Genomic DNA, 27,783 nt, shown 5'->3' with positions numbered 1-27,783 from the left:
CGCTCATACAGAGGTTACAGTTGTAACGCTATGTCCACCCGCGTTCGTGAGTGACTGTAACTCTTACAAGTTGTCGTGGCTAACAGCATTACAGAGAAAGGCGGGACTGTCTTCAAACCAGTGGCGAAGGGACGACCGCGCGCCCCGACAGACAATGCTCGACGGACATCGACGCAGACCCCTGCTCCGAAAGACACACCTTCTACCGCCTCTTCTTCTGCTCAACCAGTCGCTTCGTCTTCCACAAACGCTCATGAACACGTCCAGGGACCAACTCAGAGCTCCTCTTCCGAACCATCGAATGCTCCCTACCCAACTCCTGTTCCATCTCTCCCGCACGCCACAACTGCTCAAGTTTCGATACCAAACCCTGCACCACAGCTTTTGGAACCACCATCTTTACCTCCACATGCCATTCCTGTCTATACGCCGGCGACACCCATCAGTTCTGGCACGGTCAGAGCCACTCCTATAACTATCGGCAAGAGGCAACCGTCGATGGGACCACCTCGAGTCACCCCTACAGCACCTCCAGCATCACATCCTGCCCAGAACGACCCATTCCCAACTCCACCTTCGTCTCTACCGTCCATTCAGGCTGGCCCCCCACCAATACCGCCCCAGTCAGAGCCTGCGCAAACTCCTGTGGCTACGCCACTGCCCATCCCGGATCTCTCGAATCCGAATTTACAGTTCGATACATCCCCTTTACCACCGCTTCCTCATCAATCTGAACTGTCTCATCCTCATGATCTTGGCGACATACAAAGCTCAGATGCTCAAAGGCTTCGTCTCAACTCCGACAGCGTCGTCAAACCTTCACGTCCGTCTCGACGAAAGGGATCCACAACTGAGACAGCCGACAATGGAGAATCATCAGAGAAAGGTTCCCGAAAGCGTACTCGCTCGAAGAAAGCCATCGCTGCTGCAGAGACGGACGGTCAGGTCGAAGGACAGGTCGAAGGGACCCAGGAGAAACCCCGAAGAAAGAAGGTGAACGCCCGGAAGGCGATTGAGGAAGGTGCTGAAGAGGAGCCTAGTCAACCGAAGAAGCGTAGGCGAAAGAGTGCAGCTCCGCGCGAGCGCAAAGAGTCGGCGCCTCCGTTTTCCGCTGACGCTGAGCCAGGAGAGGATTTGGACCCCACGGTGATCACTATGGCGAACCTTTGCGACGATACGGGGCAAGGTCGTGTAAGCAGCAAAGCTTCCCATATTTTCGACAATCATGCCGCTTGGAAACAATCTAATAAGGAGAGGCGGGCACGTATGAGGGCCGTCACCGAGGCGAAGAAGTATGGGAGGGACGAGGAGGATATCGACGACGGCAGACCAGCAGCCGCGTCTTCGTCTCAGCCTGCTACCAACGCTCCCAGTACATCCAAGCAACCGACTCCCGAAAGCTCCCAACCTCCTGCTGAGAATACCATCGAGGGCGACGAGGGTGGCAAAGACGATAGCGCGCAGTTTGATTACTCGCAGTCCCTAGATACCAGTCGCTTCACTGTGCAAGTTCGAATAGGACCCAACGGCGAGACCATCGTGGACGAAGAATCCCTCTTTGTCGACAGGGCTGAGGAGAATGAGACGGAGAACTACGTGCATGTTGAGGAATCCGATGCTACTAAGTTCGTCAACTCTGCTTCATATGGGAAGAAAGCAGGAGGGTCTCGTTGGAGTGGGATGGAGACGGAATTGTTTTACGAGGTAAAATCTATTCACATATATACGCTCATATTCAACTAACACGGATTACAGGCGCTTTCACAATTCGGCGAGAATTACGAACTGATCTCGTACGTTATGCCTGGCCGCGACCGGAAGGCTTGCAAGAACAAGTTCAAAGCCGAGGACAAGAAGAATCCTGCTCGCATCCAATATTGCCTTGACCATCGTGTCCCATATGGTAAGATCTCTTTCCATTCATATAGACGGATACTGATATATCTACATCGACACAGATATGCAAACTCTGTCTCGAATGACAGGGAAGGACTTCTCGGGCCCGACGCCAGAAATTCGCGCTCCTACTCGCCCGAACTTATCCCAGCTTGATGGACAAGAAGCTGACGGATCAGGTCCTGCTGCAGGGACGTCTGGCGATGGCGCTTCAACGCCTGCTAAGTCTTCAACACCTGGCCCATCTCGACCGTCCTCCGGAAAAAAGTCGAAGAAGACGCAGAATGACGGTGTGGAGGTCCTGGGGTCCATCGACAATGATGAATGGGATGGCTAACACCCGGTTGTGCCGAAGAGTTATCGTCGTTCTTGTGCGCCGCCTGCTGTCTGCTGCTTATCACTTACATGTATTTTCGCAGTTGATTGTGCGCCGTTGCTGATAATTGACATACCATCTGGATCAGTCGTTCCGAGTCCTGACGCCACAATGGGATTCGCCACGACCACGTGACGATTTGCGCGCTTTAAATGTGGCGTTTCTGAGCCACGAACGCGACTTGCTTCTGCTCCTTTTCCCTCTTTCCCCAATTACTGCTGACTGCTTCCTTCACTCGACTAACAAAAAATTGTCACATATTCAATGGTTCGCCGTAACACCGCTCAGACCGACACTCCTCAGGCCGACGCTTCTCGTGCCGGCAGTCCGGAGCCTCAGGAAGAGGCTGCAGACGATGCAGTACGTCCTTGCATCCATTGAATGCGATCATTATATGAGCTTATTTCTGTATAGGCTCCTTTTTTCGACAGTGTTGACGAGTTGCAACAGCATGTATGCATCCGTTTGGAGTCATGCCTTCTGCAAGACCATCATTAACAGGTGATAATAGGGTATCAACGTGCAAGATATCTTGAAGCTAAAGGTACGTGAATATATGCGCTCATTTTTCGCTTCAATTCCATTCAACACCAACACGTTCCAGGGATCGGCGATTCATACGGTCTCCGGAGTGAACATGACGACGCGCAGGACGATGCTTAAGATCAAGGTTCGTACATATCCCTTTCACGTGACTTCATTCACGATGTTTCATACTTGTGTATAGGGCATGTCGGAGGCGAAGGTAGAGAAGATCAAAGTGCGTTTTACTCTCGTACCTCATAACAGAGCATATGTTGACCTTCACTACAGGAAGCGGCCCACAAGATGCTTGTCCGTCTCGTTTATATTCTCTATGGCGCATATGTTGACGAGCCACGCAGGGGTCGTCGTTCGCCACTGGGCTGGAGATGCAAGATAAACGGAGGCGTGTCATGAATCTGAGCACCGGTAGTAAAGCGGTGGATGCTATGTTAGGAGGTACGTTGTTCTTTCTTCATATCAACATGCATGGTTTATAACTCTTCTCTTTTTCCTATGCTAGGTGGACTGATGTCTCAATCCATTACTGAGGGTTCGTCGTTTGCTTATGCCTTCTCTTGACGCGTCGTCGATAAAATGGAGTGTAGTATACGGCGAGTATCGTACAGGAAAGACGCAGCTTGCGCATACACTCAGTGTTATGGCGCAACTTCCTCCAGAACTTGGTGGGACGTCCGGGAAGGTGAGTATATGCGTTGTTTCTTGGCCTGCCTGACCGTTGACAAGCTTTGCAGGTCGCATATATCGACACCGAGGGTATGTGTACGCTCATGTCGATACTATCGTACTCGTTTTCACCCTTTTTTGTAGGGACGTTTCGGCCTGACCGTATCAAGTCCATCGCGGAGCGTTTTGGTGTGAATGGCGATATGGCGTTAGAGAACATACTCTACGGTTCGTCTCGAGCTTCTAGTTTTATATCATTATATTCATGTCCTGGCTGTCGTTCGTTTTATCTATAGCTCGCGCGTTCAACAGTGAACATCAGGTCCGTACCTTCCTCTGTTCTACTTGTTGAGATAAAGGCTGATATCGAATTTAGATGGAACTCATTAACGAGTGTTCCATGAGGTTTGCGGAAGACAAGGATTTCAGACTGATTGTTCGTTCCTTTCAGTCATATTGTTCCGGGCTAGGTCTCATTCAACCCTGTAGATCGTCGACAGCATAATGGCCCTCTTCCGAGTTGATTTCTCAGGACGGGGTGAATTGAGCGAGCGTCAGCAGAAAGTGAGACATTATCGTTCTAGCTATGAGTTTCATCGTGCTCATCTACCTTTTTAGCTTGGACAGGTAACAGTCACCTGGTTTACTGCTGAACGACTACCGATCTCCAATATCATTATTACAGATGCTTTCCAAACTCACCAAATTATCTGAGGAGTACAACGTCAGTGATTGTTCCATAATACTCATGTGCACCTGTAATTACTTTATCCACAGGTCGTCGTCTTGATCACCAACCAAGTACAATGTGAGTCTTTCGCCGTAGTCTTCTCCTTCAGGCAAATACTGATAATACGCTTACTCTCCTTGAAGCCGACCCGGGTGCGACGATGACGTTCGTTGCTGGCGGGGCATTGAAACCTATCGGTGGTCACATCATCTCACACGCATCCGCGACGCGCATGTTTCTTCGCAAAGGTAATCCCACTCACCTTACCCATCGCGACGCTCTTTCTGACGCATTTACTTTTGCAGGACGAGCTGAAGAGCGTGTGGCCAAACTCGTGGACAGTCCCGACAAACCCGAGTCCGAAGCGTCCTATAAACTAGATGAAGGTGGATGGGCCGACGTCTGAGATCTGATTCGCTCCTTGGCCTTAGACTTTCAGCTTCCCACCTCATCTGCATCTGCCTGCTTCGTTCTCATCTGTGTAACTATTGGTACCCACCCCTGCTGGGGCTTGTATTGCTGTTGTCTGGACCATTGCTGTATCTGTTAGCGCAGTCTCGATGTATTTTCTGCTGTACACTTCTGCATTGTATTGTCACTTCTTCTAAGTTCTTCGGGGACATTCGTATCATGATTGTGCGATTGCGAGCTCGTCCATATGCAAGCGCAGGCATCACTGGACCTGCTTCCTCAGCCTGCAGCAACCATCCACATCCGGAAGCATGATCTCATCCTCGACGGAATACGGGCGACCGCATATAAAACCACCACACTAGGTTTGTTCTCAAGTCCCCAGCTACTGTCAACTCCTCTCACAACCTCTTTGACCACCATCTTCCCTGCATAAACCGTCAAACTCACCTGCACAAAGCTACACGCGCAGTCATGTCCACCCCTAAAGGCTTCCTCCTCGTCTTCGCCGAGCCAGGTCCCGCCGTCCCCGAAGCCGAGTATCATGACTGGTACGACAACGAGCACATCCCTCTCCGCGTGAACATCCCCGCCTTCTCCTCCTGGGCACGCTTCAGCGCCGACGACGGCCAAAAACCGTCCTGGGCAGCATACTACGATCTCGAATCGTACGAATCGACGCTCGTCCCGCCTTATTCCACCCTCGCGGAAACGCGCAGCGAGCGCGAGAAAGACATTTTCTCGAAGATGGAGGTGTTAGATCGGAGAACTTACGAGGTGTATAACCCGCCTGAGGGAAAAGCGACGCCGCCCTCGGCATTATACGACCCGAAGAAGACGGCGCCGTATGCGTTGATTGTGGGTATTTCGGTGAAGCCGGAGGCGGAGGAGGAGTTCAATAGGTGGTATGACGAGGAGCATATTCCGTTGTTGGCGAAGGTGCCGGGGTGGATTCGGAGTAGAAGGTTTGTGTTGAAGGAGGCTGCAAAGGCGGGTACGAAGGCGACGGGGGGACAGCCGCCGAAGTATTTGGCGGTGCATGAGTGGGCGAGTGGGAAGGAGAGGGAGGGGACGGAGGAGTATAAGATCGCGACGAGCACGCCGTGGAGGACGAGGTTGCAGAGTAGTATTACGGATAGGGAGAGGAGGGATGTGAAGTTCCTCAAGCGGTGGGATCGCGAGTAGATGACGAGTCAGGGAAATGTTTTGAGAAGAGGTGTACGGCGCTGGTGTACGATATTTGTGGATATAAGCAAGATGGAAATAAAGCTCATCAACACTTCTCTCATTTGAACGCCTACCACGGACTATCCACCATTGCAGGGTATATGATGTTTGCGACACAATTTATTCGCTGCCTGTGTTTCCTGCATGCACGTTCGGTGGAGGTGATAAGGACGTGATGGATGATGTGCAGAGGTTATTTGACAACGTCAAGCGGCCCTCGCCGATGTCACCAACGTCCGCCCCTTCCCCGTCGCTCACCGCCAATCATAATACTCTACAGGGCAGAACGTGATGCGCCTATATCTCCCTAGAGCATGCACTTATCTCCCTTTGGGCCTTGGTCAAACATTTCAGCAGCCGTGGGGATCGTGCAGCACATGGGTCGCGTCCTCCACTGACTTCTTCGCAGGCACCATCGCGAAAACCACACTTTCTCCGGGGCGGCACATATATAAGATGCATTAACCTGCTCTGAATCTCTGGACGGAGCTACGCCCCTCTCCTAGCTTGTCTGCTCTTCGCTGTGCTTTCCAAAATGGTCTACCTCGTCGTCCTCGCTGCGCTCTTTTCTGTGGCCAATGCAGAGTATCTAGACCTCTCTCTCCGTCAATCCGTAGTACCCAACACGTATCCGAATATCTCTGCATGTGCTAGTCAACCTTTCACGTTCTCCTGCGAAAATACGACGACGATCGAGAATACGTGCTGCTCGCCTACGCCGGGTGGATTGGTACTGCAGACTCAGTTCTGGGACACGTATACGGGGTATGAGGAGGAGGGACAGTTGTTGCCGAAGGGGAGTTGGACGATCCATGGGTTGTGGCCGGATAATTGTGACGGGGTGCGTTTGTGTCCTCTCTTATCGTTCATCATTATGTTGATATTGGCGGGTATTGGCGGTGACTAGACGTATGGGCAATATTGTGATGCGTCGAGGCAGTATGATCCATTGCCTGATGATAGCAGTGTCACGGCGTATACTGGTCCTGGTGTGGATACGTTCGTGAAAGACTTCGGAAGGCAGGATCTGCTTGATTTCAGTACGTGGGCCGCTTGGGTGCATTTGTAGTGTGGCAAGACTCACTGTGATTATTTTTCTGCAGTGAACAAATATTGGGTTAGCCAGGGAGAAAAGAACGAGGGGTTCTGGGCTCATGAGGTTCGTATTTATCTGTTTTCAAGCAAGGGTCATTTATTCAACTCATATACTCGAATAGTTCTCAAAGCATGCGACGTGCACTTCTACTTTCGATGTCGCTTGCTACGGACCGGACTACAAGGAGCATCAGGATGTCGTTGATTTCTTCCAGGCTGTCATTCGTGCTTTCAAAATGTTCCCTACATACGACATCCTTGCGGCGTACGTCTTCTGCTTCTTTCTACCATCCTCTGCACATGAACTCATTCTGCTGGCCTCAGTTCCGGGATCGTGCCATCGAACAAGACGACGTATCCTCTCTCGCAGATTCAGACCGCATTGAAGGCTCAGACCGGTTCTCTTCCCTACGTCGGATGTGGAAGTAACGGGACTGTTCTGCAAGAAGTGTGGTATTACAACCACGTTCTGGGAACGGTCAGTGACACCTCCTGTCTGTTCTTCTTCACTATCGATGGCTTACCGACTATTGCAATTGCACAGGAACAATTCGGGCAGTTCAAGATCTTGGACACGACCTATAATAGCACTTGCTCTGCTACAGCTGGTATTCATTATTACGAGAGGACACCCACGTCCGAGCGTGAGGTTCGGTGAGGCGTGGAGTGTGGGAGGAGAAATTTAAAGTTGAGAGGTACCCATCATGTGGGCGAGGTTACGATTGTGAATCGAGGTTCCCTTTGCTACAGTACTACCTCCTCATAAAAGACATTTTTTGCGAGCAATAATTTTGGTCGAAGTTGTGGACGTCGGTGGGTGTCTGCAGGCCAAAATCTAATCTGCGATAAGATGCGGGCGTGGGGCATCAATACACATGCGCACGTGGCGATCTGACGCGCGACGCGAAAGTGTTGAACAGCGGAGCGCCAGGCCGCCGTTCCTGGCTGTTGGTTCACCGGGCTGCTTTCCGCCCTCATTTCTTCTCTCTCAACCCAACCGCCACCTCCCACCCCGCCCGCGTCCCCCGCCCACGACCATGGTCGTCTCCCTCAGTCTCGACGCCGCCGCTGCCGATGCCTCCCTACGCAGACAAGTCGCCGCGCTCACTTCCGCCGTCATTAAATCGAAACGCATCGTCGTCGTGACCGGTGCTGGCATCTCGTGCTCGTGTGGAATCCCAGTCCGTGTCATGCCGCGTCTTGGCTTTGTCTCCACTCTGACGCTTTTCTCCCTCTCTCTGAACAGGATTTCCGATCATCCGATGGATTGTACAATCTCGTCAAGCAACAATACCCTGACGTCGTTATGAAGGGTCGCGACCTTTTCGATGCCTCGTTATTCCGCGACCCGACATCGACATCCGTCTTTTATACCTTCATCTCCCAACTCAAACAATCCGTCGACGCCGCTTCTCCCTCACCTACCCACACCTTTCTCAAAACGCTAGACACGAAGAAGAAGCTCCTTCGGTCGTACACACAAAACATCGATGGGTTCGAGGAGCGTGCCGGCCTGCTCGGTAGCTCGAGCGATGACGCGCGGGCAGCGACTAGCAAAGGCAAGTCGAAGCTCAAGACGAAGGACGTGCGAAACGTGCAGCTACATGGCGACATCCACCGCGTGCGCTGTACGTTCTGTTCTGCCGACCTTCCGTGCACGAAGGAGTACCTCCGACTCTTCAACGAAGGCATCGCGCCTGACTGTCCCGAATGCAATGCACGCTGTACGCCCTCTTTTTTCTCCCTCTTCTTACGTCCCCACGCCCCTTGCTCATTTGATTTTTATTCTTGTTATGTCTCATGTTATCTTCCCTCTTGCTTTGTGGCGTCTCTGGATACATGCGTTCGCAGCGGAAGCACGAGTCGCGCGGTCTGCTCGGGCGCTCAAGGTCGGAACTCTCCGTCCTGCTATCGTCCTCTACGACGAACCACACCCGCTCGGGGACGACATCGGAACCATCCAGACCGGTGACCTCGCCAAGCGGCCCGATCTGCTCATCGTCATGGGCACTTCGCTCAAAGTCCACGGGCTCAAGAAGCTCGTCAAGGAGTTCGCGCGGACTGTCCACGCGGGTGCGCCCTCCCCTCCTGCTGCTGCTGCTGGCACCGGCCCTGCTGCTTCGTCGTCGAAGTCGACGTCGACGCCAAGGATGTCGCATAAGGTGATATTTGTGAACAAGACGGCGCCGGGGAGCGAGTGGAATGGGATTATCGATTATCATGTGGAGGGGACGACGGATGAGTGGGTGGAGAGGGTGGTAGAGCAGTGGAGGAGGGATAGGCCGGAGGACTGGGAGGTGCAGACAACGTTGGATGGGCCGGCGGCCTCGGGGGTAGTAGTGGGTGAGGAGGGACAAAAATTTAAGGTGACGAAAGGGAAAACGAAGGGGAAGAGTGCGTTCGCTGTCTATCGTGTCTCTCATCTCGCTTTTTCCTGACTGTACCTTTTTCTGCTTTTTCTTTTTTTGTCTGCAGAGGGAAAGAAGGCTGCGCTACCCGAGCGCGAGAACATCCCGCCCACCGACGACGCCTTCGACGTCCCCTCCACAAAACCACTATCTTCACCCACCAAACGTCGACACTCCACCTCGCACTACTCCGCACTCGACTCGAGCCCGCCCAAACGTCGCTCCTTCACCGAATCGCAGCAAAATCGACCACACCACGTGCCATCGTCAACACAACCACCACCACATGCACACGTATTAGGGGACGAGAGGGACAGATCGTGCTTCGCGAACACGACCAATAATGCAAAGGCTGACGCTGCCGCCGCTGCTGGTGGTGGTGGTGATGAGACCGATACGGACGAGGAGTTCCCGATGACGATAACGATCCCTAAGACCGGTGTGAAATCTTCGCATCGTGCCGCCGCTACTACCGTCGTTGCTCCGCTACCACCGCCACTTCGCAAGAAGGCGAGCGCGGCGCGGATGAAGTTGGAGATTCCGATGCCGCCGTCGGGGAGTCAGCGTCAGGGGGCAGTGGTGGCCCCCCTTGCGCCGCCGCGGCCACAGAGTCGGAGTCAGATGGGGAGGCGGAGTAAGAGGTTGGAGATCGATGTTTTAGGTTGAGAGTCTTGACGCGTGGTTGTTCTTGGTTGTTCTGCATGTAAGTACCCTGCGCCTCACGCAGTTTTCGTCTTTGTCTCGTTCTTGTTATTGTCCAGCTTGTACACTCCATTCAAATTCCACACATCACACATTTCTTCTTATAAAACAATGCCCAATTCTCAATTCCTTCTCTTTTTGTGCTCTGTTTCTGTTTCTGTTTCTGTTTCTTCTACGTTACACCTTCCACAACGTCACAATGCTTTCACGATCGTACACCCCGCATCGAACGCTCGAACGCACGCACATTTGCTCCACCTTTTTCGCAATCGCAGCATTTCCGCACTCGCATTGCATGCATAGTTTATTGCATATTGTATATACACCCAATTGACAGTTCGTTTCGAGTCTCGAGTCTCGAGTACGATCGCTAGTGTTGAACGTTGATGCAAACGCATGATGGACGTGAAGCTACTTTCGAGGTGACAGGACGCCCTGGATAAAGAGTAAAGAGTGCCGGGTTGGTTATGTAGGTGTGTTCGCTCCAAGTTCTGAATACGAGTGTCGATGTGGGTTGGGATTGTCATTGAGTCAAAAAGGTAGGCTACATGGGGGGATGGGGGAGAAAACCTGAAAAGGGGAAAAGCGTCGGGACACCAAAAATGAATGAATGAAAGTAGCGGAGGCGGGAGAAGAGAAGAGAAGAGGTGATCGGATGGGGTGAGGTCGGAACAAGCAGGACATGACGGGACAGGACGAAACAGTGAGAACCGGAAAAGAGGCATCAGGTCGGGAAATAAACAAAAGAGACAAAAGAGGTAAGGGAGTGAGGCCTCAATCGCTGATGAGCTCCGAGACGCTCCAGTCCTCGAAGGAGCCGTCGGGGAGGTAACGTCGGATGATGAGTGGGATTTTGCGCTGGGAGAGTTCTTTGATCGCGATTTGGAGGGCGTCGGTTTCGCCGTCTAGGGGGACGAGGATGGGGGCATTCATGCTGTGGGATAAAAATCGAAGGATGAAAGTGTTAGGGTCTGAGTTCAAGTCGAATTGTGAATGGTGCGAAGTGGTTCGGATTTGATGGGAACAGACACAGAGACGTGAAAACTCTCAAAGACACAGAAACGCACCTAATCTGCAAAGCCCTCGTCCCCAATATCCTCGCCCGCTCATACTTCGTCAAATAAGGCGTAGTCACTCTAACTTTATTCGGCTGTCGTTCGCCCACTATCGTCGCCGCTGCCCCTCCTCCTCCTCCTGCCCCATTCGTCCCGTTTGCACCTCCTGCGGCGGCGTCATCTTGCGCGTCGAGGTCCCCGTTCCCGTTCCCATTTATGCCGTTTATTTGGCCTGCTGCTGCTGCTGCTGCTGCTGTGGGGTCTGAGGGGTCTGAGGGGTCGAGGGGGTCTGCATCGGGGTCTTGGGCTTCGGGGGCTAGGAGGTCGTAGCCTTCGTCCTTTTATGCAACAGAGCGGAATAAGGAAGGGTTGGGATCTGAATTCGAGGAAAGTGAGGAATGAGAAGTGAGGGGCGTACGAATGTGTCGTCGTTGAAACCGCCTCCGCCGTACTCGTAGTCGTCTCCGGCGCCGTATCCTCCGTCGTCTGACATTTTGTGAGGGTGTTTGTGGTGGAGAGGTTGGTGGGTGTGGATTTGTTTTGTGGGGAGGTGGTGGGTGAGTAGAGAGAAGGTGGACTGTTGCCGAGACGCGGCAGGGCGGAGTTGGACTTTGATTCCGTCGGGATGTGAAAATTGGTTGGTGCCACTTTGGATTTGAATGACTCCCTTGAGAGCAACCACTTTGCCATCAACTGCTTTTGTCCAATTTATCACGGAGGAATCATAACCCCTGGTCTCTCCCGCATGTACAGAAGCGAATCTAAATAAATCCCTTCTTATGTTCTGCATTGCTAGTCTCCTCAGTCTCTTAGAGTAACCAATCGTTCAACCGGCTGGCGCAAGGATCACTCTGTCACTCTGCGTCGTCAAAATACAATCAGGACGTCGAGGAAGGGACCAATCTACTTTGAAAGGGTTCTCCGCCTCGTAATAACGACCGAAATGCGCTTTCTGCTAGTCGTTTCTCATGATTCTGAGGATCTGCACGCCGACGACCCACCGAATGCACTTCGATTGAGCTCTCGTTTCCCGGCTCCATCTTGTGCGCTTCTCAGCATTCTTCTTGCATGTCACTCCGAATAGGGACGGTCCTAATGAAGTAGCGGCGAAAACTGTGACTTTTCTGGCGATTGATTGCCTCACGAGTCGCCTTATTCGGAAGCCAGAGGTCCGCGGACTGGACGCTGGACTTGAAGAGAAGCGACCTGGACGACAATCACAGTTCCGATCGCCCAGTTCGTCATCGGGGCAGCTCCTGTCCACTCACCCGTCTTCAGATAGCCTTCGACCGACGCGACTCCATTGCCTTCGACGACGTCCGCTGGGGCAATCTATGTCGCCGGAGCGCCGTCCCTCGCTAGCTTCTGTGACTGTCAGTGTCCAGACGATCCCACTCCGGCGACGCGCTGCATTTTCTCTGTGCGCATATGCGAAAGGCGCGGATTTCCTTACTCGGATAGACAATGGCCAAAGGGAGCTATGCGCCCACGAGGCTCACGCTCCGCCACCCTCTCTGCTCGAAGCGGGCAACTCCCCGGACGCGCTTCCCCGCCATGGCCCGGGCTGCCTACTCGAGTATACCCCATCACGCCTCCCCAATTTGCTCCTCGTCGTCTCTTCCTTCTGACCCTCACCTTCTCTTGTGCTCGTCCCCCCTCCCCCATTCCTAGGACACTTGCTAGCCCGTCCAGTGTCTATCTAGCCCTCGTACAGACATATTTCCATCATTTTGTTTTGCATCTCTCTATGCCGCCAAAAGGTCTTGCTAAGCCTCGCTCGTGGGGAAATCGCTTCGACCCCCTCAACCAGCCGCGCACTCCCTCGCCCGCTCGTCAGCCAGCCAGCCCTCTGCGTATTCCCGCTACTGGCTTTTCGGCTTCAAAACTATCGCCTCTTCAGGCGACCTTTACGCCTCTCAACAGCTCTAGGCGCAGGGACGAGAGGACGCCCCATGACGCCAGTGTTTTCGTCGGAAGGTATTTCACGATCCGTACTTCCCTTTGTTTGATCAAAGGCTGACCAAAGGCCGTGCAGCCTCCCGTCCATCTATGACCCACCGGAATTAACCCGTCTCCTCACCGAGCATCTGTCTGGTTACCCTGACGCTCTCTCCGTCAAAGTCATTCGCGACGCCCGCGGTGGCGTATGCGCATTTATCCAGTGCGAGGTACCCCTTTCTTCTCCTCTTTATTCTTTTCGCATTACCGACCGACCATCGGTCAACGTACTCTCTTTCGTAGAATGGTGCTGCTGCTACTCGCCTCATCGACGCTCTTCGCTCCGAAGACCCACCACGCGCGTTTCTCGGCCGTCATCTGCGCTACGAACCTGCTCGGGCACTGCGCTCCCTCTTAATCTCTTACCGGTTAGCTTGTCCTTCTTATTCGCTGCTATATCGGGCAACGTCCTTATGTGTCCGTCTAGAAAACCCGTGCAGGCCCCGATACGTCTCGATGGCACTCCGGGCTCTATTCAGACTGCCCACAGCCAACCTGTTGAACTTGACTTGGCCTTTGCCATGAGACTCTGGCGGCCTTCGGGCTCGAAGTACGTCTCCATCCTACTTATCGAGACTTCTGCTCACTGTGCTCTCCTTAGGTATGTCTCTGTGTTGTACAACACAGAGGCTTGCGATCTCCCAGCAGCAGCAGGTGATGCTCTGATCAACAAAGACGAGACAGAACTCTGCGATGCCTTCGACGGCGAAGGGATTTTTTTGTCTCCTGTGGCATACGATGCTGAGGTTCGTCGCTACTGTCCTTTCAACACGCATATATGCACATTTTCTCATCGTGCCTATGTCGGTTAGACCATCCATAGGCTTGGTGCTGCCTTTGGACCACTCGAACATTTTGGACCCTATCGTCATGAGTTCTCCGCTCTTCACGTTCCGGGTACGTTTATGCCTGCACTCACCATGGCTTGCTCGCTTACCGTCCTCTACGTAGCGGGACACGGATCCTTTCCTTCACCTCACGACTCGCCTAGGTTGCCGCCTATGGATCCTGGGTGTTGGGAGGTCAAATGGCAACACCGGGACGACTGCGTCCGGGCTCTCATGGTAAATTTTTGCGTTCTCCGTTTAGGCACCGCTGATCCTCCGACCCGTTAGACTCTTCGCACCGTGCCTCATCTCACAGTGACATGGGCCCATAACCCTCAAGGCGGCCCCTCGCCGGCAGTCGCCCCTAATTCAGCAAGGCGTCAATTCCCCAATCCTCGGACTCCATACTCGCCTGCATACCGAGGTATGATCCTCGTTTGCCTTTGTTCGGGTACGAAAGGCTAACTATGCCCGTCAGGTGGTGCTCACCTTCCAAGCCACCTTCGGACTCCCACTTTCTCTGTCCTCTCTGACTCGGGCACAGGGGCAGGGACTATGGGTTCCCCAGTATCGTCGCGCCTCAGTCCAGAAGGCGGCGTCGACGCCTTTCAAAACACTCCTGCCCTTCTGTCTTCGCCCCCCAGCGCGGACGGCTGGGTAAACATGCCTCCTACCGTCGAGAACTCTCCTGTGGCTTCTCACTCGACGGCGACTCGGTCTATGCTCCTCCCGCCTCACGCGCTGAAGCTTTCCGAACGGGGCGGACGGTCGAATACTCTCCCGATTCGTACGTCCATGGTGTATGAAGCTCCTAGACCGCCAGCAGGTGATAATGTCCCGGAAGCGAAGATCATGTATGTTGACGCGTCATACCCTTCACGCTCTGTTTCTCTGTACTCACACCCCTGCTGTAGCACACACTCTTCCGTTCCTATAGGCCAAACATCTTCTATATTCGTGCCTCCTTCGTCTTCCCCAGACCATGACCGATCAGGCCGCGGCATCGACGCCAGCAGCACCATCTCCCAACTCACATCGAGCGACAGCTCGGAGGTACCAGAGATACCTGTCATGGACATGAAGTCAGCCGCGAAAAGGTCATCCACACCGGAGTTTGTATTTCCTCGCATCTCATGTGGTGCCAATGCCGAACAGGAGAAGTACGTCGACGTGTTCGGGACTGTCACGGAATATCCTGACGAAGAACGTGAGGGCGAGGTGTACGACAATTTCGGGAGAGAGCTCGATCTTTCGACTATCTTTGTTGGTGGGTTGGAGATGATGGGACCTCAGGCGTGGGATGAGCCGAAGGTTAGGAGGTTGTTCGAGCGGTATGGGAAGATTGAGGATATCAAGTATTCTCGTCCGCGTCAGTTTATCTCTTTCGTTGCGGTACGAAGATGGGGTCGCTGACTTATTCCATGATTTTTCTCATTGGCGCTACAGTCAACAAGAAATCGGCCTTTGCGTTTGTGAGGTTCGAAGACCCGGCTGCGGCAGCTCAAGCTGTCTCTGAGCAGGTTTGTCTATACACCTAAATGGTCTCACATACGTCTGACCGACGCTCTTCGCTTTACAGCATAATCGTGTCCACGAAGGTCGCCAGATACGCGTGCAAATTCGAACGCGCAACTCTCACCATCGCGATGCCTATAGGTATGGAGGCCGGGGCCGAGGAAGGGGACGCTACCAAAGCAACAGATACGTCGATAATCCTGTTGAGGACGGCGTTCGCTCGTTCGCCGGTAACGGGCGCCACGAGTCTCGTTCGTCACTTTCCACTATGGACAGCCACCTTCCTAGCAGCGAGAGCTCTTTCGGCCTCCAGCGGTCGAACATGCCCTTCATCGACACCACCATGCGGTCGAAGGCTCATCGTCATCCGTCCAACCAATCTTCCCCAAATTCGTCGAGCGCGAGTCAGGGTATGGTACCTCCCGGACAAGGCGTCGATGCGGCTCAGCTTGCAGGCATGTATCCTGCGTCGATGATGCCCCCGCCTGGTTCGGTCATTCCGTACCCTGGGATGCCAGGTGTCGGGTTCTACCCTCATCAGCCTTGGTACCCGCCCCCGTTTCATCCATACGCTGGCGGTTATATGGCGGGGTATCCTCCTCCTGGGTATATTATGCCCGCCGCGGGCGCACGCAACGTACCTGGTCAGTCGAGCCACGGCGATGCGAGAGATCAGACTATGGGCAATGTACCATTCCAAGTGAGTTTCGAGTCGTCATGTGTTCTTCTATTGTTCTCGTATCTGATTCGATATCGTCGTTTCAGGCCCCAGGTCCTTACGGAATTTACGGTCAACCTATGCCCGGCCCTCACGCTCAGCAGCCCCCCAAACCCCAAACGAGCCCAGGAAAAGAGGACGCCAACCAGCTTCAACACCACCACCAACCTCCCTTAATCCCAACAGGCTTCATCCAGGGCGAACACGGACTCGTACCCCTCTATGCCTCCGAGGCACTCGACGAATACATGACCAGCGGCGGCGGTCCCCATCCCTTCACTCAATCTCAGAATCGACCGTTGGCATTAGACGTACAGCGTAGCGCGTCGACTCCCGTCGGCCATGGGACCGCTACCGCCGCTTGGCCACATTACGCGGCGTATCCTGCGTACCCGCCCCTTCCTTCGCCTGGTGGATCGACGGGAGTAGGGGCCGGAGTTGGAGTTGGAGTTGGAGTTGGAGGTGCGGTTCCGATGTTGAGGGGACAGTCGCAGCCGTTGCCGGGACAGGTGCAGGTTCCGCATCCTCCGACTCATCCGGCACATGGTGCGCAAGGGGGGTGGTACGCTCATCCGCCGCCGCCGCCGATGAATATGAATTATCCGGTTCCGATGCCTTATTATCCGCACCATCAACCTCCTCCGATTATGCACGCTCCTGCACCTCCATCGAATGCCCCTTCAACGTCTAACGCCGCGAACGCGCCCGTGCCCGTGTCGTCCGGGGCTTTCGTCGGAGGTGGGAACGGAGGTGGAAATGGGAATGGGAATACTCGTGCGCCTGAAACAAGCGGGAACGAGACGCCGCAGAGACGGTATGCCCAGGCTCAAGCTAGAGGGGATCAGCATAATAACTCGAACGCCGGTTCGTACGTTGGTCAAAGCCAAGGTCAAGGGCACGGTCAAGGGCACGGTCAAGGTCAGGGTCAGAATTCAGGCCAAGGTCAGGGTCAAGGTCAAGGTGCTCAACAACCGCACTACGTCCTGCATAATTACACGAATCTGGACCTTCAGTATTCGCGCGGGCGGAACGGCTCGGCGGGGACGGTCAAGCAGCAGCATGGACACCAAGCTCCTCCGTTTGAGAATCGGACTCAGGCTCCTCCGTTTGAGAACCGGACTTCGGGGGCTTCTGCGGCGGGGTCGGCGAGCGGAGATGGGGGTACTAATAGTGATGGAAGAGGGAGTAGGACGGGGAAGGGGAGTACGGGGACTGGAAGGTCGACGCCTTCGACTTCGACGACGGGACATGGACAGGGTGAGTATGGTGGTGGGGGGAGGGGGAGAGGTGGGGGGCAGTAGAGTATGGAGAGTTTAGTTGGAAGGATGGGCGGAGCGCTTGGAAGTGTGGTACATTGGTAGGTACTATCTGGAGACTGAGACGACGTACCGTTCTAGAAAAAAGAAGAAGATGGGTATATTCTCGTTTCGTTCTCTTCTTTGTTCTTTGTTATCCGTTCTCCGTTTCGTCATTTGGTCTGCTGTATCATGTTATCGTTCCCCTTTTCGAATCAAAAATCATTTGTACGTCTACTCCCAATATTTCTTACCTTCATCTTCGTTTCCATTTTCGCTCCACCTTTACCAGTCAATATTTTCCCCCTTCATGTTCTCGACCGTTTCTTATCCATCATTTTTTGTTCCATATCATCTTAGGCTTCTTTCTTTCTCTACCTACTTTCCTCTTGTCCTTGTTCTTTTCTTTCCCGATGTTTTTCCTGTCTCCTTTTTTCTTCTCTTCCTTTCTCATATTCATCCAAACCAAACAATCAACCAACAGCATTTCACTTCCATATCCCATTTCCAATATCCAATATCCATCATTAACAAACATTTTCGAGTTTCTTCTCTCTTTCAAGTTCTCTTTCTTTTTCTTCCTCTTCCACATCTTTCGTCGTCCATACATTGACACTCAGACATCGAGACATTAGGCTGGGACACTCAACTGTCCGAAATATATACATATATTCGTATACAATAACAGTATAACACGGAGGATATTTGGTCTTCGGTCTTCGTGGCATCATGACGTTCAGGTGAATGTACACAAGGAGGTATTATGGAACCTTGGATTCAAAAGTCAGAGAGAACGGCGCCTGAAAACGGGATAACTGGACGCGGCCCGAACGTTCGGCGCGAGTCATGTCCGCTTTGGGCGACACTGTTATTGTTGGGCCACAACGCCACTGCATCATATTCACCGATCGTTGGTTGCTCATTAATCGTGTGTCATTTCATGTCATGTCACAGTGATTGATCGGAGCACGACGGTCATTGCTTCGATTCTTGTAATCTTGATCTTGATGTGTACAGGGTTGGTTATTCGATATAAGTATAAGCAGAGATCTAGAGCAGGTGATGCGATAGCGTATGTATGTAAAGACAAGTGAACGAGGCATACAAATATATATATGTGTTCCAGACAAATTTTCCCGGATAGAGATGCGATAATCCATCCTCAGGCTCCCTGTATGAAGTAAAACGTGAAAAGGTCCCCTTCAATTCATCACCATCACCGGGCAGTCGTCGTCTCAACATTCCGCAACCAATCCCCATATTCAGACCAGAACTCTCTCTGGAGGCGAGAGCCAGTCCAGAAAGGCATGATGGAGACGTGGGTCGTTCCCTCTAAGTGGTGGACGTTCCAGATGCCGGGCCTTGGTTCGGAGTTGGGTGATTTCAAGTTTGGGGGAGGTGGGATTGGAGAGTGAGTGGTCGCGCTGGTGGTGGTTTTGAGTTGTGACGGGGGGTGTTGGACTAGCGGTTCTGGAGCGGTTTTGGGCTGCGTGGGGTGGTGTAGGCAATGCGTGTCTCTGTGATAGGTAAACAGTCGGTGGCTTATTCGACGGGAAAAAAAGAGTATAAACGTACCGGCAGCGGAAAGGATGCCATTGGGAGAATACAGGCACGACACCATCGTTCGCCCAATATTCTTCTCCCAACGTGGAGGCCGTATTTGACGTCTGTGCATCACACTCGACATCAGCGCCGGGGCTCTGTTTGGATGTATCATACACATCGGCTTCATGTCTGAGGAGAAACGATGGTATTGGACGGATGGTGGAGAAGTCGAAAGAACCCATTATACGAGAGGTTAGGTAGAGTGGTGCAGAGATTATGTGGCTTATAGTAGGGGTGTGCGAGTTTGTCGTCCAGTTGGATTTCTGCGTCTAAAGACGAAAAACGAACGGCAAAATAAGTGGTATCCAGATCACCTGGCTAGTCTCAAAGGTGTGTAACTCACCATGCACGCCACATAACTCCTATAAAACGTCCCCTCACACAACCCTCCCTCACCTCTCCCTTCCCTCTCATCCGCCGCCTCAAACGTAACATCAAACGGCAACGCATCCCTACTCTCCGCCCAATCGCTCCTCCACAACTGTCTCAACAGCGAAGTCAGCGACAACTCCCGAAACGAGAGCGCACGCGACTCGGCGCGGAGGTCGAGGAGGGGTGATGTGAGGGGTGAGAGGTAGCAGAGGAGGTGGATGCCCTTGGTGAGAGCGGAGCCGACGGAGAAGGGGCGGACGGAGGGGGCGGCGTCGGTGCGTTCGCCGAGGGTGTAGACTAGTTGTGTTCCGCGGAATGGAGAGCAGACTAGAAGGATAATAAATTTGTGTTTCGTTGAATGGGATGCTTTAGTTGGGTACGAGGATGCTACATACCCGTAGTTAGTGATTTGAGCATGTCGGGACCATATTCCTGACCAAAGAACCGTTCTCTCAGCAAATGCTGTAATCTCACGATGGTCAAGCCACCCTATTACATGTGAGGTCGGGTGAGTGAGATGCTGAGCATTCAAACTAGGGCATCAAACTAAGCAACCCACGATCGAATGACCCAGAAAATGTAATGGCCGTGCAGCAGACCAACCCGGGTAGAGGCCTGCTTCGTGTGCACGTCCATAGCGGGCATGCTTATGCAGACAAGAGTGTGTGGCACCATAATCAACTAGTACCAACCTCAATCAGTTTTGACTGACAAGATATAACTCTTGTTCCAGCAAGCGTACCTTGTCCCCCAATTAATAGGTAAAACAATTCACAAGCTCTGTCGTGTAACGAGCTCACAGGCCCAACACTGCACGCACCAAAACCATCAGAGTCTACAGATCTGAATGAACAGAAGCAGAACTTGCGTACCCAGCAAATATCACCGTCCTGCCCGTATTCTCCGCAATCTTACCCTCTCCATTCAGGTAATACTCGAAATTCCCTCCAACGACCTGACCTATCCCACCCAAGAATCCTTCCACAATAACGAGCGGGATGGGCTCAGTGTCACGAACAGCCTGAGTATCATGTCGCACATCTGGCTGTCCAGTAGTTTGCTCAAAGTCGACGACAGCAGACATACGAGTACTAGATCGAGCAGTCGGTTCGAAGTCCAAGGGTGTACGAGTAAAGAAATAGAAGCGATGTCACTGTCAGAAGATGATGCTTCACTGGCGATTGTGGAGAAAGCGCGGCCAGAGTCTAGAGAGTCAGACGAGTGAACCCAGAGAAAGATTCCATCAGCCGAGACATAGGTATCCGAGACCTATATATGAACTGTGTGAGTCTTGAGTACTAGCGGGAGGACTGAGACTCAGTTGGGGGATGTTGGGGGGCTCGCCAAGTCATCACGATGCTGATTATGAGTGGATTCGATGACGACGAGTGAGCCGACGTGACCGACGGTCTCTATGTAGCGCTCCAACCTCCCGCGATGGCTTTCCCTGCAGTCGCACCCATCGAGCCCATGGCTACCCAACTTAGGCAGCACGTTAGTACAATCTCGATGCAGATGCGAAGGCGACACAATGAGGCAGTTAGGGAGTCGAGATCGACGGAATTTGAATCGTCCCACGCATTCTGCCTCCGCTCGGCCCTGTGTGCGCACCTCTCCGTCTCCTCTCGGCGATCCAATTTCTACTCTCAGGTCGACGTGCCATTGACCGGTCCGCAACCGTCTGAGTCTGACAAGAAAAAATCAAAATAATCATAGACAAGAAACTACTATCATCTGGATCATCTGGATCTAGTACACAAGCAAGCAAGTAGCTCCTGGCCACTTCCCAACGTCCAAGTCCAAAGCTCGCATCGCACCAGACTCGCTGATACTTCGATACGAGTATGTATGTACTATGTAGGCCCTGGTATGTATATTAGTAATCGACAAGAACGTAACTTGAAAGTAAAGAAGGGGACCGATCGTCCTCCGGAGACGTCAACGCCACAATACGTATGTACATGAATGAAGTCCAGATACTTTCGTGAGCGTATGTATGTGCGGCGTTCGGAGCGTCTAAGCAGGAGGGACAAGAAACGGAATGTCAAGCTCGGAGCAGCGCATCGCAAGAAATAGATCAAGATGGATCGGGTCTGAAAACGAAAGCATACACGGGACAGACGAGCGACCAAAAAATCGAATGGAAAAAACAACTAAGGAAGTAAGTATGTGAGCAACGATGGGATGGGAGATGGGATGAACACAAGAGATGGCTAGTTATATGTAGATGGATGAGTATCGAACATTGAATGGTGTTTGTATTAGGAGGTATGCGAGGTATGTGTGGGTATGAAGACACAGTTGAAATTGAATTGAGGTGAGAGACGAGAGGCGAGATGAGATGAGCGGCATGTCAAAACTTGAATATATACAAATGAAGGTAAGTATGAAGAAAAATCGGCGATCTGATCGGACAATCCGGATAGCTATGTTAGTTGAGGTGTGAGGGGTTATGGGAGTAACAAGATGCGAGTTATTGAGGCTGGATGAGTATATGGACGGTATGACGTGCGTAGGTGATGTGCAAGGGTATGGGTTGAGATGCTGTAGACGACAAAAAAAATCAGCAGGTGGCGGACGTGTGGCTACGAGAAAGCTTACAAGCATGGGTAGAGTCACAGAACAGGACGTCAATGAGCATAATGGGTCATCTTCTTGGCGGGGGTAAGACCATGAACGACAATTATGGTATGGGTGCGACACTATAGGTAGTCATAATCGTACACTATTGAGCCCTTTCAGTCATCAGGCCAAAACGGGACAAATAATTCGAGACTCACAAGAGATAGACAAGAGGCAAAATGAGAAAAATCCGACGATTCACGGTTTCTTGCCCGTGTACCAAGATAAAGACACGCTCCCAACTCCGGCGATTTGTACACGGGCGTTAACTCGGCATACCTGAGCGGCAACATGAGCTCAGCTTTTCGAGGCAGATAAGTGGACAGGAGAGTCGAACAAAGGAACGCACCGTATCCGCCACCTCGGTCCTCCTAAAATCAACGTGAAGATCTCCGTTTGGCGCTCGTGAGATCTGATTAACCTCACCAAACGACTAGTTCAGAGGATGAATGCACGCATGTCAAGATCGTCTCATCGGATATAGGGCTGCGGACATGGGCATGAGACGGAGCTCACCTCGCACCAACGCCTAACGTTCGCCAGACGGCGCTCGTCTCCTTTCGCCACTCCGCTGATGACCAGCTTCTTCTTCCGCCAGTCCTTGTGCATGGATAGCATGCTCGGAACACGTCCGATTGGTGAAGGGCTGTTGGCTTGCAGTTTCTGCGTGAAATGTTTCCGTGGTTTGCGGGAAGCGAGAGGAGCTTCGGATCCCGGAAGATCATGGAGGTGAGACGCATTGCTGGGCAGGGACCATAGAGACGGAGACGGAGGTTTAATGCGCGACGGAGTACCGCCGTTAGTAGACCCTGAATCTACAGGGAGCCCAGAAACGTGGGTCGATGCAGCGCCAGAAGAGACCGTGTTCGTTGAAGAGAAACTGGGTCGAGGGGGTGCCATGTCGCGAGGAGGCTCGAGATGCGTTGGTGAGGTGGAAGAGGAGGGATTGGGTGCAGAGAGAAAGCCCCCTAGGATCCGTGGACGTTTGAGCGTCCAATTCCGAGTAGAACGTAAGGTCTGGTGGTGAGAAGCAGGATCGTCTGTTGTACTTGTCATATCATGGGGAGCCATCGTACTCGTACTCGAAGTCCTGTAGTGATTCCCTGTACTCGTATGTGGTCGCGAGAACATCGATTGGCGAAGTGAGGGAGACGGAGGACTACGGGGAGCTGGGGACGGACGTCGTGAATTGGAAGAAAGGGGCAGATGGATATTACGGAACGCTGTGGGCGGGTTGAAAAAGCTTGAGTACAGGCGCGAGCCAGGGGGCCGCATGTGAGAAGGACCTGCATGCCGGGACTACCAGCGATAAAAACGATGCAGATGAGCGTTCCCTGACAAAGTAATGAACGGTCACGTGCGCGCCATACCTGGCCATTCTCGTCCTCGAGGAATTCACGCGGAGGTATATCAGCCTCATCTCCGGGCACGAGGACGAAACTGCCCAGAGTACCGTCATCTGTTTGGTCGGAAGAGTCGCGCGTCGGGTCGTGAGCGCCAGAAGGGGTACGATAAGCGTAGCTGTGATTGCCACGGTCCTTGGCGCGAGGCGTTGTTCGAACATCGTGGCTGGGACTGGGACTAACGCTAGGCTGCTGCTCTAACCACTGTTGGACATGGCTAGCGCGTCGGTGAAGAGACCGTGGGGAGGAGGGCCTAGCGGTGGAGCGGTCGTCGTCGCTGAAGGGGGAATATGTGCGTCTTGAAGCAGGCACAGCGGTGGACTGAGATTGAGACGGGGAGCCAGGGGAGTTGTCTTTCGAAGTCAAAGAAGTGAATGGACGGTGAGAATATGATCGTCGTGAATGGGATGGTGAGATGAATACGTACCGTGATGAGAGTGTCCCTGCTTCTGATCAGCGAAGTTGTCGAAGAGGGAAGAAAACTGGGAGTAAGTGGTGGCGAAGGATGGGTCGTGGTGGGGGTCATCACTCATGGCGGCTGGGCCGACCGTCGTTGCTGATGAGGGGAGTAAGGAAAGGGGAGAGAAGGAAAGCAAAGGGGGAAAGCGAAGAGAAAAACGTGTTGGGTGACGATCAGAGAAAAAGAAGAAAAAGGGACATGGAGGGCTGAGAGCGCAGAATGCCCGATGAGTCTTGACGAACTTGGACGAGTTCAACGTGGTGCCCGTGCTATGGCTACCGGCTGCTTTTCCTCCGTTCTTCTTCCGTAATGAACTCTCGCACACATAAATGGATTCATTTCTCCCGTCCTATTTGCCCTCCTTCCCCTCCGCTTCCGTCCTCAAACTCGAACCATTTCGTTCTATCGCGTCCTCGATATCCTCTCCGAGGCGTTTCACTGCTGCGTGCTCGGTTAGATTCATGTCTGACAAACACGGTCCATAGCGGTGGCTTTACACTCTTTCAAACCGCCCATTGACAACCTCGGCAGAACGAAGTCACCCCACTCCACCACTCCGCTCGTCGCCCATCGTAATGTCCAGATCCATCTCTACTGACCGCCACCGCCGCCACCACCGTCACGTCCGTCCTCTCGCTCTGGCAACTTCTCGAGCACTGCTTGCACGATATTCTTGAACAACTTCGCTGACGACGTCTTCTCATATCGCTCTAGAAGCGCGAACGCTCGCTCGCTCGGCTGGCTCAATCCATCTCGCTCGGTGCCGGCTCCCTCGCTCTCTTGCTCCTCTGCTACGGGCGCGGCGGCGTCCAGCAGTGTTACGAGCTCCGTGTCGACTGGTAAGCTTCCCAAGAACGGTAATCCTTCTCGCCTCGCCATCTCCTCCCCTCCTCCCGTCGAGAAGACGTTGCTGATCTCGCCACAACACGGACACACATATCCACTCATATTCTCGATGATCCCGAGCACGGGCAGCTCGACGGTGCGTGCGAACGAGAGACATTTCATCGCGTCCATTAGCGCGACCGCTTGAGGTGTTGTGACGATGACGGCCGACAGTCGGTCGTGCACGGGGGCCATGTGTTCCAGTAGCGAGAGATGCTCATCAGATGTCCCTGTGGCGCAGTGATACATATATATTGGATGTTATGATGATCTGGTCTCGGAATGAGCTCCTGAGATTTCATCGAAACACTCACCTGGAGGCGTATCTATCACCAAGTAGTCTAGTTCTCCCCACCTCACATCGCTCAGAAACTGCCTTATCATCGCATTCTTCTTCGGCCCTCGCCACACCACCGAGTCTTCCTTCTTCTTCAGCAGAAACCCGACGCTCATGCACGCTAACCTCGCTTCTGCACCGTCCGAGTACACGGGAACCCAGCCGTCGCTGCTCTGATGCACCCCGTGCCCGTCGAGACCTAACATCCGCGGTATCGAAGGGCCAGTCAGGTCGACGTCGAGAACTCCGACGCGGGCAGTCGGAGAAGAGGCGCGGAGCGATAGTGCGAGTTGGGTCGAAACGGACGATTTGCCGACGCCGCCCTTGCCGGAACAGACGATGATGATGTGTTTGATGTGTTTCAGCCTGCGGGACACTGGGGTTTCCTGTGTTGTGGAAGCCATGATGACTTCGACGCGGAATGGAGGAGGGTGGCGAGCGGGTTGCAGCAGCAGGAGAGCATTGGACTCAGACTCGTCTGCATCAGTCGTCGACTCGGAATTCGATGACCAAGCCTGATTCCGCGAGTTTTGCAAATTCGGACTCAAAACGTCAATTTGCCATAATGACGCTTTGATTGAATTTCAAATGCCTCCGTGAGACGTTCGTGTCTCCGGTTCAGCGTCCCTCATAGCATGAAGCAGGTTGTATCGCACGGAGGTAGGTTCGGTGGATGCAGTGGTACGTGGACAGCGTTATGCAGCAATAACCTCGTACTGAAAGGTATCCTCGGGCATTTTGTACAAGCAAGACCGAGTCCGGCAACTCCAGGGCCCTGACTTGAGAGCTTGAGACCCTGAGTAGCCCTGAGTGCGCTGCGTCTCCGGTATTAATTTTTACCATAACGTTGCCTCACTCAATATTACAGCTGTTTGTGCCTGAGAACTACAGACACCGAAGCTCTGATGCGGAAACACGTTGTGGAAGGTGAGTCTGGACATACCGGACGTTTTATTTTTCGTCTCGTCACCATCCTGGTATGTATGGTTTCTGCTGGTTCGAACCTCCGGCTTTCTGGTCGCCACACTAGTACTACCGAGCGCTGTATGACTGTAACATCTCTCGAGCTCGGCGATTATAAACTGGTCTTCAACTTGTGACGTGAACGGCAGCTATGCTCGGTGTTCTACACTCTATCGCCTTGGGTGCACAGGCTCTGGCTCTTCTACGATGTGTATAAATAGAGACTTCGGTGGCTCCTGGGATCCTCAGAACTTGGACTTTATTCGTATAGCTCGATTCTTCATCTGCACTACTCCGACGGTCTACTTTGACTTAAAATATGACGATCGAACAGCCTCAGCAGAAGACTGCTCTGAGTATCGTTCTTGTGCGCTCTTCTTGGCTTGAAGCGAAGTATATATTTGCTGGATATCACTGCTGTATCTCTTTCTATGTTTTGGGCGCGGTATCTCAGGGAACAGGTACCTTCGGAAAGCCCGAGGTAGAAGGCTCGAGAGTAACGAACATCAAAGACGTCGAGGCCATCATCGATGTCTTTCGACAACACGGCCACTCCGATGTACGCTTTCCCACCTTTCAACCACTCTGAGCCATCCCGTCCCTGGAATGCTCGGTTATATAACTCTGTGTATATATAGATTAATACCGCCTATATCTACAATGACGGTACGAGCGAGGAATATCTTGGGCGGATTAACTAGCAAGGCCGTGGGCTTATGATGGGTACTAAGCTTTACCCTACGGCCGTACGTCGCATTCGGTGTGCTCGGCTTAGACTTACTAGGCCCAGATACTTATTGAAGCTCATGTAGGCGAGTAAGCTTCAGCTTTCGAAGCGTAGGATCTCGCACTCGGCCGAGGTAGGTTCTCATTATATTGCTGATTTTGGTCTCGGTCGAACTGCTCGTTTGAGTTGATGCTGGACAACCCTGCTTGCACCGGGATATCCGCAAGTTCTTCGATATCCAGCTTAAGCGTTTGAGCACCGAGTAAGGTCCTGATCTCCACCGACACCTTGATGTCATTCAAACGCCTCTATCTCGGGACAATAGTAAGGTCGATCTATGGTACCTCCACGGCCCCGACCGCTCGATGCCATAAGAAGAGACACTTCGCGCCGTGGACGACCTCTATAAAGAGGGAAAGTTTGAGCGGTTTGGGATCGGTAATTACGTTACAGTGTCGTACGTCCCCCTTGTTCATGCCGACGATATCGTAACTAATTTGTCAAATGCGCGATAGGTGGGAAGTCGCAGAGATAGTGACCGTCTGTTGTCAGAATGGTTGGATTCAGCCTACTGTGTGTCAGGGGATTCATAATGCTGTTCATCGGGTAAGTCTTAGTGTACGTCGCGAATAGATAGATCCTGTGTGAGCGTGTATGCCTCAGCACCGTCGAGCCGGAGCTTTTCCCTCGTCTGCGCAAGTTTGATTTCAGTTTCTATGCTTTCAATCCCCGTGAGTCTGTATATGATCGTGTGGAGCGGATAAGGGAGCTCAATCGAGGCCATCGCAGTCGGTGGTAGGTTCTTCACCGGGAAATATAGCTCTCTCGCAAGTCGAGCCAATGCGGGCTCTCGGTTTGGCCTGAAGAAGGCCCAAGGACAGGTGAGTCAACGATTCGTCTCCTCTTTATGTTCGCAATGCCTCGAGTAGCATGTATATCACAACCGC

General features: G+C 52.8%; 10 protein-coding genes across 10 annotated transcripts; 6 read left to right on the top strand and 4 right to left on the bottom strand.

Annotated features, from left to right (window-relative positions):
• Positions 1–30: 30 nt before the first annotated feature.
• STEHIDRAFT_151579 (uncharacterized protein) lies at positions 31–2,233 on the top strand (the record flags this gene model as incomplete). Its single annotated transcript, XM_007298682.1, has 4 exons — positions 31–46; positions 95–1,704; positions 1,756–1,903; positions 1,959–2,233. The coding sequence occupies 4 exons, from the start codon at positions 31–33 to the stop codon at positions 2,231–2,233; spliced, it is 2,049 nt and encodes a 682-aa protein (XP_007298744.1).
• Positions 2,234–5,014: 2,781 nt separating this feature from the next.
• Positions 5,015–5,879, top strand: STEHIDRAFT_143659 (uncharacterized protein). The gene has a single exon (XM_007298681.1). It carries the CDS (start codon positions 5,097–5,099, stop codon positions 5,805–5,807), a length of 711 nt encoding a protein of 236 aa, XP_007298743.1. The 5' UTR covers positions 5,015–5,096; the 3' UTR covers positions 5,808–5,879.
• Positions 5,880–6,309: 430 nt separating this feature from the next.
• STEHIDRAFT_117295 (ribonuclease T2) lies at positions 6,310–7,730 on the top strand. Its single transcript, XM_007298680.1, has 6 exons — positions 6,310–6,690; positions 6,757–6,889; positions 6,953–7,008; positions 7,067–7,209; positions 7,269–7,422; positions 7,489–7,730. The coding sequence occupies exons 1-6, from the start codon at positions 6,385–6,387 to the stop codon at positions 7,600–7,602; spliced, it is 906 nt and encodes a 301-aa protein (XP_007298742.1). The 5' UTR covers positions 6,310–6,384; the 3' UTR covers positions 7,603–7,730.
• Positions 7,731–7,981: 251 nt separating this feature from the next.
• STEHIDRAFT_47224 (DHS-like NAD/FAD-binding domain-containing protein) lies at positions 7,982–9,382 on the top strand (the record flags this gene model as incomplete). Its single annotated transcript, XM_007297983.1, has 3 exons — positions 7,982–8,125; positions 8,191–8,668; positions 8,796–9,382. The coding sequence occupies 3 exons, from the start codon at positions 7,982–7,984 to the stop codon at positions 9,380–9,382; spliced, it is 1,209 nt and encodes a 402-aa protein (XP_007298045.1).
• A 1,446-nt stretch (positions 9,383–10,828) lies between these two features.
• Positions 10,829–11,216, bottom strand: STEHIDRAFT_47939 (RNA polymerase Rpb6; the record flags this gene model as incomplete). The annotated part of the gene is made up of 2 exons (XM_007298020.1): positions 10,829–10,988; positions 11,122–11,216. Coding segments are annotated over 2 exons (255 nt in total), but the record flags the coding sequence as incomplete, so codon positions are not given.
• Positions 11,217–12,856: 1,640 nt separating this feature from the next.
• Positions 12,857–17,468, top strand: STEHIDRAFT_151573 (uncharacterized protein; the record flags this gene model as incomplete). The annotated part of the gene is made up of 13 exons (XM_007298679.1): positions 12,857–13,086; positions 13,145–13,253; positions 13,351–13,475; positions 13,535–13,657; positions 13,709–13,853; positions 13,920–14,004; positions 14,059–14,171; positions 14,223–14,358; positions 14,413–14,788; positions 14,849–15,303; positions 15,381–15,454; positions 15,514–16,149; positions 16,215–17,468. 13 exons carry the CDS (start codon positions 12,857–12,859, stop codon positions 17,466–17,468), a joined length of 3,861 nt encoding a protein of 1,286 aa, XP_007298741.1.
• A 1,059-nt stretch (positions 17,469–18,527) lies between these two features.
• Positions 18,528–20,735, bottom strand: STEHIDRAFT_70849 (alpha/beta-hydrolase). Its single transcript, XM_007298084.1, has 7 exons — positions 20,312–20,735; positions 20,182–20,249; positions 19,999–20,120; positions 19,835–19,928; positions 19,411–19,766; positions 19,038–19,336; positions 18,528–18,979 (listed from the first exon to the last, which is right to left on the bottom strand). The coding sequence occupies exons 1-7, from the start codon at positions 20,521–20,523 to the stop codon at positions 18,679–18,681; spliced, it is 1,452 nt and encodes a 483-aa protein (XP_007298146.1). The 5' UTR covers positions 20,524–20,735; the 3' UTR covers positions 18,528–18,678.
• Positions 20,736–22,259: 1,524 nt separating this feature from the next.
• On the bottom strand, positions 22,260–23,997 carry STEHIDRAFT_127088 (uncharacterized protein; the record flags this gene model as incomplete). Its single annotated transcript, XM_007298678.1, has 5 exons — positions 22,260–22,340; positions 22,411–22,494; positions 22,578–23,360; positions 23,432–23,817; positions 23,892–23,997. 5 exons carry the CDS (start codon positions 23,995–23,997, stop codon positions 22,260–22,262), a joined length of 1,440 nt encoding a protein of 479 aa, XP_007298740.1.
• Positions 23,998–24,515: 518 nt separating this feature from the next.
• Positions 24,516–25,550, bottom strand: STEHIDRAFT_127087 (MRP-like protein; the record flags this gene model as incomplete). Its single annotated transcript, XM_007298677.1, has 2 exons — positions 24,516–25,039; positions 25,124–25,550. 2 exons carry the CDS (start codon positions 25,548–25,550, stop codon positions 24,516–24,518), a joined length of 951 nt encoding a protein of 316 aa, XP_007298739.1.
• A 1,660-nt stretch (positions 25,551–27,210) lies between these two features.
• On the top strand, positions 27,211–27,469 carry STEHIDRAFT_46204 (uncharacterized protein; the record flags this gene model as incomplete). The annotated part of the gene is made up of 2 exons (XM_007297910.1): positions 27,211–27,290; positions 27,352–27,469. Coding segments are annotated over 2 exons (198 nt in total), but the record flags the coding sequence as incomplete, so codon positions are not given.
• Positions 27,470–27,783: the final 314 nt, after the last annotated feature.

Source organism: Stereum hirsutum, assembly GCF_000264905.1.
Source record: "Stereum hirsutum FP-91666 SS1 unplaced genomic scaffold STEHIscaffold_1, whole genome shotgun sequence".
Taxonomy (NCBI): Eukaryota; Fungi; Basidiomycota; class Agaricomycetes; order Russulales; family Stereaceae; genus Stereum; species Stereum hirsutum.
Note: the sequence above shows the minus strand (reverse complement) of the source record. Positions and strands in the feature narration are given on the sequence as shown.